This window comes from Scleropages formosus, chromosome 21, assembly GCF_900964775.1.
Source record: "Scleropages formosus chromosome 21, fSclFor1.1, whole genome shotgun sequence".
Taxonomy (NCBI): Eukaryota; Metazoa; Chordata; class Actinopteri; order Osteoglossiformes; family Osteoglossidae; genus Scleropages; species Scleropages formosus.
In genome coordinates, this window is record NC_041826.1 from 14,304,668 (window position 1) to 14,315,603 (window position 10,936).

A 10,936-nucleotide genomic window follows, 5' to 3' on the forward strand; every position below is an offset into this window, starting at 1 on the left:
ACACACACACACACAGACACACATACACTTACACCTTCCTCAGGACTGATTCTTTCTTTCCCTGCACTACACAGAGCCATGTGCAGAAAAATAAGAGGATTCTGAAAGCAGTGCGTGACCTTGCCCCTGATTCCCTCATCATTGAGTACCGGGGGAAGTTCATGCTACGGCAGCAGTTTGAGGCCAATGGTTACTTCTGTAGGAGGTGTGTGCTTGTCTTTGTCCTGTTGTATGATTTTTTTTTCTTCTTTCTTTTTTTCATGGGTCATCACCATGTTGTGGCCTTTTGCTTGTAGTTCCGCATCCCACTGTCAGTTGTGGATTTGCAGCATGTTGTAACCTGCATTCTTCCTCCCTCAGGCCGTACCCCTTTGTGCTCTTCTACTCAAAGTTCCAGGGGCTTGAGATGTGCGTGGATGCACGGAGCTTTGGGAATGAAGCCCGCTTCATCCGCCGCTCCTGTACTCCCAATGCAGAGGTGAGCTCAGTGTGGCGCAATTGGAGCCTGGCCCCTTGAACATTTTCAACATAACCATTTCAAGGCTCTTACTAGGGCCACTCCATTGTTATCTTTGCCCCAATACAGCAACTGCTTGATAACAAGGCAAACATTTCTCCACCGTAGTGATGGTAAGAAGGCTAACGTTCCACTGTAGTAATTATTGCGTCAGCCCAGTGAATTCATCACTTTGTCTTCAATTGATACTTCCTGAGCCAGTTGGGTTTGTGTCTAGTTCTTTACACACTTTATCTGCCTCTTAAACTTGCAGGTTCGTCATGTAATTGAAGAAGGCAAACTACACTTGTATATCTTCTCTGTGAGGCCAATCAGCAAAGGCAGTGAAATCACAATTGGTTTTGACTTTGACTATGGCAGCTGGTGAGTATATACTCGTAAACACAAAAAGAGAATACACTGCAGTTCTTATATCACCACTACATTATGAATCTTCTTGTGTTATGACAAGGAGTGTCTCCATGCAGCCTTATCAGGCATTGTGACAGTGGCTAACGGTAGCTCCTCTGTTTCTGCAGTAAGTACAAAGTGGACTGCGCCTGCCTCAAAGGAAATCCTGACTGCCCTGTGCTGAGACGGAACATGGAGCCTACAGAGAACCTGGGGACCTCTGTTGATTCCCGGCGCCGACGATGTCGAAGAGACAGGGAGCCAGCCCGCGAGAGGGACAGTGAGGGCACACAGAACCAGAACATCACTCTGGATGGTGACAGTCTGGGCACCAAGGGCAAGGCTGTGAGTGAAGGCAAACACAGGAAGCTTTCCCCACTTCGCCTCTCCATTTCCAACAACCAGGTGCGTCCCCTCCTAGCGAGGCCTCTTGCAAGTGCCCGTGACACTCGCACCCCTGCCTCTCTGGATTTCCATGATTCCTTTCCTGTTCTTGTGACCGTCTCCTTTTACTTCTCCCTTACATTTTTTTTTCTTCAACATTTTGTGTGGGTTTTCCCTGTCCATCCCTATCCTTAAACGTACATCCTTTTCATCTACAAACCCGTATCCTTGTCACTGTCATTCCTTTGTGACCGTTGTTCTCACCAAATGACAGCATCATCTTTCACAGGTTTGTATGTGTCTTGCAGATTTACAGTAGACTATAGCTTACAGTATTTTTCCCCTGCACTTACATCTGTCAGTGGTCTCATGCCTTTTGAGATCATACAGGTGGATATCAGGTCTGTGAAATTAGCCTCAATCCTCATCACCCACTCATATACCCCACAGTTTTATGTGTTCAGAAATGACCAGTGTTATTTCTCAATGTGATTTCTGTGACTAGATGAGAGATTCCTGCTTAGATCATGTTCTGCTTCAGTAGAATGGTGCTATGCTAGCTCTTGAGCTGCATTTTTCTAAAGTTTGAGACTTCTCAAGTTAGAGCAGGCTATTGGGACAGTGTGTCCATGTATTTGTTTAGGGGACTGACTATTTCTTCCAGTATCTTTCTGATGCCATTTAGAAGACCATTCACACTGGCTTTACTCAGACGCACACATATGACATGTGTACTGCCATTCCTGTGAAGCTGGACACGAGCATTCTTCAGTTTTCCACAACCTGGCCTGTGCTGAAGCCGTTTGTGACCAGCTGAGACACGTTGGTTTCACTGTGATGAGACTCACATAATTGCTGTGACAAACCAGGTCACGGACACTGGCAGGGACCATTTACAAGCTCAACATGAACACATCCCTGGACCACGCTGATCAAATGTGGTGGCAGAGTTTACCCAACCCCCACATCCCCCCAGTTCCTCCATACTTTTCCTTTAGTCTGTAGCCAGACTGATGTAAGTGTCATGGTAAACTGCCCCCTCTCCCCTCTTACAGGAGCCAGAGTTAATTGAGGATATAGAAGAGAAAACCTCCATTAGCAATGAAGTAGAGATGGAGTCAGAGGAGCAGGTTGCGGAGAGGAGGAGGAAGATGGTAAGTTTGTGGAGGTGTGACTGCACAGGGGCTGCACTGGCTTGGACCCTAGCTCTGCCTCCTTTGGTCTGCCCTTCAAACTGCTGCTGCAAACTGCACCCACTGCTGTCTTTCATCCTGCTGCTGAGTGCTTCCTGTCTCTTTCCTAGGTTAGGGCATGGTGGTACATACAGCACCCCTTCCCCCCTTTGCTCATTCCCTCTCTCACTTGCTCTCTCTGCTGGAGGTCATTTGTTTTTTTTTTTAACACCGTTCAGGGTGCTGGGTTTTATCTTGATTTTATTTGATCTCTCTCCTCCTTTCTTGTTGATTTCCCTAGATACTGCACAGTCTCCTGTCTCAAATTCTTGCAGGTTCATTAACCATGGAACCAAAAAGGACAAGTACATTTGTTGAATTCAGAAGTCTTGTGGTTTATGCTGGAGTTTTCTTTTGGAATGTGGATTAAATATTTAATGACACTGATGGGGAAAATACTTGCTTTTCCAGCATGATACTGAAAGTGGGAGTTCATAATACTCTTTTTTTCAGGGATGTTGCTTAGCTCAGCATTGGAATTAGGTGCTATATTCAGGTGTCCCACCTAGCCATGAAGCCCACATCCAGATGGTTTGTGCCCAGGGTTGCCCAAAATGGTTATGCAGCGGAATAGTACTTGAAGTTCATACCTGTTGGAACCCTTCTCCTTCTGGTTCTATTTTCTGAGTGCAGATATTTTATGGTAATCAAAGATATTTCTGCAATTTGTACAAATGAATATTGTAAATTGATTTTTTTTGGCTTCTGTTATTGGATGGGTGTACCCTGTGAAGTACCTTGCGACCCCAACCAAAATGCTCTTGAGCTGAACTGTACTAGACTAGTTGGTGACTATTGATGATAGCACTAGACATTGCAGTTGATCACCCTGGGATGCTCCAGGTGATATTCTGGTTCATGGTTGTTTTGGGTACTGACCGGTCCAGGCTAGCTGCTGGCCCTCACTGTAACTGTAGTCTCAGCAAATTACGTTTTATTGTTTCTCTGTTTACTTCCACAGGGTCCATTTTTCAACTTATGCCGTTGTTCGTCTTGTGCTACTTTTGTGTGGCGACTGGCAGCTGTACAGCATTTTGTTACTAACTCCCCAGTCTTAATCCTAAGTATGAAGAGATGGGCCCACTGAAGACTGTCCCTGTCACATTATTGCATCTTCCTTTCCAGACACGTGAAGAGAGGAAAATGGAGGCAATCCTGCAGGCCTTTGCCCGAATGGAGAAGCGGGAGAAGCGGCGAGAGCAGGCTCTTGAGCGGATCGGCACCAAGGGGGAGGTTGGGACCCGCAGCGACATCAAAGAGGAGCCCCCAAGTATGCCTGAGATAGAGGCCCCTGCTGGGCCACAGGTACACATGTGCATCCTTGAATCTGATACTCCAGCAGAAGTGCCTGATTCCTTCCTCCTGCCTCCCTTTTTTTTATGGTTATTAACTCCTTGGCTTGGTCCCTATCTATTCAAGCTGCCCTTTCATTCTGATCTCCAGTCCCATCAAGACATGGTAAAGGAGGAGCCAGGAACCAGGCCAGCAGTAGGGGTGTCGACTGCTGCCAAGGTGAGCCGCTCAAAGCAGCGGAAGAGCTTCTCTCGTAGCCGCACCCACATTGGGCAACAGCGGCGACGTGCCCGCACTGTCAGCACCTGCTCTGACCTGCCACCTGGCTCACCCGTGGACTGCCCTGAGCCTCCGCCTGGCGAGCCCCCTGAGGATCCGCCCCCAGCCACACTCGACCCAGAGCCGCTTCAGCCCCAGCCCCCTGACTCCAGCCCTTGCCCCAGCCCTTCTCCAGCTCCTCCTTGTAGGGCAGCACTCAAATACCCCAAAACTAAAAAGGTGTGCCTTTTGTTCTCCACAGTTTCAAGTGTTATTCTGCTATTTTATTTGTAGACTTAAAATAAAGCAGTGTTCATTCGATATTGTTTATAATTGTATTATTATGGCTGTAGAATTATGAGTGACCTTGACCAGCTGACTTGCAAGTTGAAAGCAATGAAAGCTTGCTTGAGAACATGTTTGTAATGAGATGGTGTCGATATCCAGTGCTTGCTACACATAATTTACGCCCCCCAAAGTGTACAAGCTGTCATATTTTACTGAGTACAAGATTGTGCTTCTTTTGCATTTTAAGGAGCTCTGAACAATTTAATGCCATTGATGTGCATTAAATCTGTGACTGTTGCCTTGGCAATGCTGAAGCCTATGTCCCATTTGGTTTTCATGCAGCACTTAGTGAGTGAGTGGATGGTGGAGAAGCAAGAACGTACTCCTCGCACCCCTGAGCCCCCCTTCGAGCGCCCGCTTCGTATCAGCAGTGACCCCGAGGTGCTGGCCACCCAGCTCAACTCCCTTCCAGGTCTAGCCTGCAGCCCGCAGGTCTACAGCACACCCAAGCATTATATCCGCTTTTCCTCACCCTTCTTGGCGGGTCGCAGCCCTGCCACTCCTACTGGGGTCCTCACCAGCCGGCGACGCTCCCGTGAGCTGTCTGACACACCTCCTACGTCGGGCTCTTGCAAGAAGGTAAGTCCCTGGGGTCTGCTTTTGTGTGTTTCTGTGGGACTGTGCCAGTACCAGAAAGGGTTTCAGTACTTGGTTGGTCCACTTCTTTCCCTGTAGCGCTGGCTAAAGCAAGCTCTGGAGGAGGAGTGCTCCCCCACTACCGCTAACCGGCCCACATTTGGTGTACCCAGTGAGGGTCCACTCAGTCCCTCTGTCAATGGCGACTCAGAAACCTCCCACCCTTTCAATGGCAGCTCCCCTTTACCAGGTGAGCCTAGGAAGACACCGTGATAAATACCAGAAACACGTTTAGTTGAAAATCTTTCTGAGCGATCAGAATTCCTTGAGTGTTTTGTAATTTGGATCTCCTGACCATTCCTACTGCAGTGGAGTTTCCTACTCCGCTGAAAAAGCGCCGTTTTGGCCCACTGGAGGCATGTTTGTCAGAGACCTCCACACCGTATGGCTCTCCCTGTCCCACACCCACTCGTGCTGACCTCTTGGAGACACCCAGCACCCCGCTGCTTCTTGCTACCCCACCTCGTGTCCGCCCCGAAGACTCAAGTGCCGACTCGTCAGTCCCCAACCCTGGCACACAAGCCCCCCTGGCTCCTGCTACTCAGGCCACACTGGCAGAGGTAAGAGTTCAAATGTGAAAATACATTGGTGCTCTGCTAACCCTGCCTTACGAGGCTGGAAAAGCACAGGGCTGCAGTTTCACAGGAGTTCTGTTTCCTGCAGACTGAGTCGTCTCCTGATAGTTCTCCCCAGGTGAGCCGTAGACCCAGCGTTCAAGAGGTGAAGCTGCTCTTGTTTTTACTATACTTGTATTGTTATACTTACCATTTTAAGCATGTGTTATGACAGAATGTGTATCAGCTAACAGCCAGTGTTTGCATGCTGTTTCTCTTGCTCAAGTTGACTGGCCAGAACTGTTGAGTAATATAGAGTGTGTCCACTTTGTTACTGGGTGGCTGTGTCTCTATGATGTCACTTTTGTCTTTCCACCCCACCAGGTTGAGCGTCCCCTTACGCTGCTTTCATCCCCCAGTGTCAGGACAAGCAGCTCTGATGTGCCTAATATAGAGGTGAAACCAGCAGGGCCCTGGAGCCCACGCCCCGCACAGCCCCAGGAATGTGACGGGGAGGAGGCTGTAACAGAGGGGCCAGTTGACACTTCTCTCACGGATCCCCCCACTCCATCCTACCCAACCTGGGCAAAGAGTCCGGAGAGGCTGCCCTTCTCACTGGTGAACTCCAACCTTCGGGACCTCACACCGTCCCATACCCTGGAGCTGGGGGCCTACCGCCCGGACCCAGCCATTTCTACGTTCAGCGAAGGTGGTGGCTACTACGGCTGCTCTGAGGATGCTGTGACATTTGCACGCTCTGTGAGCGGGGAGTGCACAGGCGAAACAGGGGTGGGGGCAACACAGAACCCCCCTCAGAAGAAAAAGGTAAACAACTAAGTAGACATGCCCCTGGGCTTACACTGGCTGCAGCACCTATGATTTCACGCTTACTGCATACGTTCAGGGTGTCCAAAATGCGTGAGGAGAACTAATCTGAATTAGAGCATTTGCTGGTTGGACCAAAAATAAATATTAGGCTTTTAATTTTTTTCTTAGAATACTCAACTGAAATGACACATCGGCCATCTGAATATGTGTATGTCAATACATCTTGTCAACTTGAGAAACATCAACTGCCTGCATAGTGAAATTTGAATTTCTTTGTGAGTTACATACTATTAAATGTGCCTGTTCATTCTCTGGGCCTGGTCTGCCCTCAGGTCTCCCTGCTGGAGTACAGAAAACGGCAGAGGGAAGCCAGACGGAGCGGGTCGAAAGTAGAGTGCAATTCGCCTGTGACCACTGTGCCTGCCCTGCCTGGGCTGTGCAGTGTAACTGTTGATGTCTCTCCCATTGATGCTGATGGGTCTGCTGAGCCCCAGGTCCACTCTGCAACACTCTGCGTAGAAGCACCACAGTCAGGTGACAGCACAGAGGTCCCAGGAGAGCGAGAAGGGGGAGAAGGGCGGTGGTGAGTACACGTGTCTCTGCCTCTTGAAGAGATGTAGTTGACCTTCGTGACCCCACTTGGTCTGAAACTCTTCCCCCTTGCTGTCCTAGGATATTGTCTACATCAGTTGAGCAGGCAAGGGAGAGAGGGTACCACCGGGCCCTGCTGTTGAGCGACCACCGAAAGGACAGAGAGACAGGTGCAGCTGGAGGGGGGCACACACATGTATGCTCTAATGTCCCATCGTTTAAACATTTCTTCACTTTGCATTTTAGTGAATGTGTGCTCTATGTGTATACCTACTACAGATGGTGGCGAGGGAGAAGGAGATGACAGCGCATCGATAAAGGAGTGTATGTCTCCTCGGCCCCACAGGACCTGTAGAAGTCCCTCTTCTAACAAGGTGAGGTGTAGTGTCTCATATTGTTGCCCCTATCATGTGCTATCACACAACTGGTACACCACTGCTTGTTCTGTAATACTTGTTCTTAAAAAGGGTTAAAAATGCATATGAGATGATAACTTATTTTTCTCCCTTCTAGCCAAGCTCCCCTGGTCCCAGTGTCTCTCACCAAACTGCAAGTCGCTCAACCAAGGAGGAGGAGAGTGACAACCAGTCTCGTGTCCCTTGCCTTTCGCCATCCGTCCAGCAGTCCTGCAAGCCACCTGGGCCCAAGGCAGCACCGCTGACCCCCAGCAAAATACCCTCCCAGGGTCTCTTTCCTGTGCCCTCTGTCCTGCATTCTCCCAAGTCCCAATCACAGTCACACTCCCAGGGCTCCCCATACCGTGGACAGCGGACGTTCCACTCGGGGCAGCCTCAGCCCCAAACTCAGGGCCAGGCTCAGCCAGGCCCAGCCCCTTTTGCCCAGTATGGGGTACAGAGTGTTCCCCCACCACCTCCTCCCCCTGCTCCGCCATCATCAGCATCTTACTTCCCTGGGCAGACTCCAGCACCTGCAGGTACCTTTCCGGGCTACAAGGCAACAGTGGTATCTGCTTTCCCTTCTACTTCGCAACCGCTAATCCAGACTCACCATAACCTGCATTATCAGAGCTCTGCAGCAGTAACCCCGCCCCCTCCTCCTCCTCCACCCCACCCCCAGTCGACACCCACTATGCTCCATATCAACATGACACCAACAATGCAGCAGCATCAGCTCTTGCTGAGTGCAGCTCCACTCCCTTCCCATGTGCTAGGTTCCGCCCTTCCGCCGCCACCACCACCACCTCCCCAGAGCCAGGTTCCTCAGCAGCAGCCTTCTGGCAATGCCCTCCTGTCCCTTCAGCAGGCGCCACCTCCACCGCCTCCACCTCCACAGGCCACGCACCACTTTCAGGGCATGGGAGGATTCCAGCCCCCTCTGGTGCATCCTGGGGCTTCCGGGGTCCCAGCTGTGGCCTCGTCTGCCTACCCGGCTCACCAGCAAGGTGTGATACCACCGCCGCCCCCGCCACTGCCCCAGCAGACTCCAACCGTGCAAACTCAGTCCCCCTCCACCCAGCTACCCAGTGGGTCCAGGGGAAGCCTGCCGTCATCTGCCCCTTTCCACACCACGGGGTACCTTGGTTCAGGGTGGCACTGACACCATAGGACTTACAAAGGTGTTTGCTTTTGTGGGGGGCATTGCGTGACTGTAAATAGTTTTGTTTTTTTATATATATATATATATATATAATAAATTTACTTGTACACAAAGCAAGGAGAAAAACGAGGAAAAGGAAAGGATTTAAAAACAGACTGTACCTTACATAAAGACTATAAAAGAATCTTGGTGCTCATCACTCTCTCTCTGGCATTCTGTGTCCAAGAGGCATTGTTTCCAGTGTAATATTTTTTTGACCACCTTAATTCTCTCGGCAGAGTTTCTGGTTGGTCTTTGTCCATCTGTCTCTTGTCCTCTGTCCCTGTCCTTCTCTCTTATTCTCCATCTCTGTTTGAAGTCGCAGTACCAGACCCAGCGCACTCGGTTTGTGGACATTCCAGCCTTCATGCCTGCCCACTCTATGGGCTCTGGACACGTTTCTTTCCTGGTTGTACTCATTTTATGTGTTCATTTAGTGGCTCATTTTAGTAATAAACAAAAGCTTTTTGTACAAATAAAAAATATTTTTTTTATTCTTTCTCTGTAACAAAAACCTGTAATCAACTGCAGAGATTCAGAGAGCCTTGTTGGTATTCTTTTTTTCACTGCCCTGACAGTCCGTGTGTGTGAGTGAGAGTGCGTGCGTGCGTGTGTGCATGTGACTGCGAGAGACTTTGTGATAGAGAAAGGCCTTGGAAGGAGGAGAAAGAGTATGTGAATGTGTTGTTGGCTTTCAGATTAGCCTGAATGTGGACTTGCTTGTTAGGTAGGATGTTACGAGTTTATTTTGGGATTTTAATTGTTATTTGTAGAAATTGTAATTTAATGTATAGATGGTTACTCCAGGTTTCTGCAGAGACATGTAAATAGTTGCTTTTTTGTTTTCTATTGCTTGTACAATTTGCTTCCATCTCATTTTGGAGAATTGTAAATATGATCTGCGTTTCTCAAAGCTGTTTTCTGTGACAGTAGCACTGTTTCCTTTTTCTTTTCTTCTGAATTATTCTATTTTATTTTTGTCTTTTTTTTTTTATCATTTGTGTGTTTGAAAGAGAGTCTCGGACAGCACCAGTTGGTTATTTTCATGGTTCATGATAATAAATCACAGTAATGTCAGTTTTATACTACTATGTTTGTTGTGTGCTTCTGTGGTGGGGATTCTCTCAGGTAGATTGATTTACTCATTTATAAAGCTGGGCAAATCAGTTTAAGTACCTTAATAAAGGGTACTGTAGGAGGAATGGGATCTGAACCAGCAACCTTCATGTTTCCAAAGTGACAACCATAATGATACATCGTCTTGATCGATGAACTTTTGGTTTTATATACATATAAATAAAATGAGCAGGCTTTGAGGAGCTTCGAAATAAAACAAGACCAACATGATTTCCTGTCCATCTCTGTATAAGAAACAACTCACTTTCAGTTTCTAGCTCAACAGCAGATGAGTCACTTGTTTCAGGCCACTCTCTGCAAGCTCCTGGTGTCCTCTGCTGATGCTTCTTACCATGGTCCTTACAATGAAATGTAGAGAATTTGCTCAGACCTCAACTTTAGCAGGATGCTTTCTGATTAAATATATTTTCCCATATCAATTGTACCACATTATTTTTGCTCCCAACTGATGGAGAATGAAAGTTCTAGAAGGTGCATCTGTATAACATGAAAACCCATTTTATTAAGATTAATCATTTTTTTTGTTTTTTAGATTTCTGTTTATGTATCAGATTTCCATGGATGTATGTAAAATGAAGTGTTAGGCAGATCCTCCCAGCTCATCTTCTTCCAGATACTTGTGTCCCTGTGTCTTACGGCTGTGCAGAGCTCTTTGTTTATTTATACAGAAGTTACACAATATACACTGTACGGTGTTCCTTACTGCAGGATGATTTCATACATAATACTTACATGTATTCTTCTAATACTCTCATCTCACTGAACCAAGTCTTACTTTTAGTTTTTCCTTATTAAAAGCAGTATTTCTGCACTGGTTACCACATGATCATCTGGCAGAGTGAGATTTGCCAAGGTGTAGGGTGAACACGGCACCCCGGGTCACGCATAGTTTTGAGAAAAAAACTTGTGAACCCTTTGGCGTTATCTGGCTTTCTGGATGAATGACTCCAAAATGTAATCATCTTCATCTTAGCCATAGTAATGGGAGTCAAAACAAACAATATTTTACATTTCTGTATCTTTACTGAACAAATCATTTTAAAAATCAAGGTCACTGATGAACAAAGTATTTGAAGCTGTAGGAACTGGAGTCAGATGTTCCAGTCAACTCAGGTATGGATTTTACGTGCCCTGCTGGATTCAAAAAAAAAAAAACATCCCACACAATTTTG

General features: G+C 47.6%; 1 protein-coding gene across 6 annotated transcripts in view; it reads left to right on the plus strand.

Annotated features, from left to right (window-relative positions):
* The window catches only part of LOC108918760 (inactive histone-lysine N-methyltransferase 2E-like), a 28,456-nt gene extending 18,741 nt beyond the window's left edge, over positions 1 to 9,715 (plus strand). For 3 of the 6 annotated variants that reach the window (XM_018726273.2, XM_018726274.2, XM_018726277.2), the window contains 16 exons: positions 75 to 205; positions 361 to 478; positions 771 to 880; positions 1,036 to 1,312; positions 2,347 to 2,445; positions 3,649 to 3,828; positions 3,967 to 4,314; positions 4,705 to 5,001; positions 5,098 to 5,248; positions 5,368 to 5,618; positions 5,722 to 5,778; positions 5,997 to 6,437; positions 6,773 to 7,023; positions 7,113 to 7,201; positions 7,311 to 7,405; positions 7,545 to 9,715. In XM_018726273.2, coding sequence (XP_018581789.1) covers positions 75 to 205; positions 361 to 478; positions 771 to 880; positions 1,036 to 1,312; positions 2,347 to 2,445; positions 3,649 to 3,828; positions 3,967 to 4,314; positions 4,705 to 5,001; positions 5,098 to 5,248; positions 5,368 to 5,618; positions 5,722 to 5,778; positions 5,997 to 6,437; positions 6,773 to 7,023; positions 7,113 to 7,201; positions 7,311 to 7,405; positions 7,545 to 8,588 — 3,939 coding nt within the window. In that variant the 3' untranslated portion in view covers positions 8,589 to 9,715. The remainder of the gene's footprint in view (positions 1 to 74; positions 206 to 360; positions 479 to 770; positions 881 to 1,035; positions 1,313 to 2,346; positions 2,446 to 3,648; positions 3,829 to 3,966; positions 4,315 to 4,704; positions 5,002 to 5,097; positions 5,249 to 5,367; positions 5,619 to 5,721; positions 5,779 to 5,996; positions 6,438 to 6,772; positions 7,024 to 7,112; positions 7,202 to 7,310; positions 7,406 to 7,544) is intronic. The other 3 variants (XM_018726280.2, XM_018726278.2, XM_018726279.2) reach the window with 3 other exon arrangements.
* Positions 9,716 to 10,936: the final 1,221 nt, after the last annotated feature.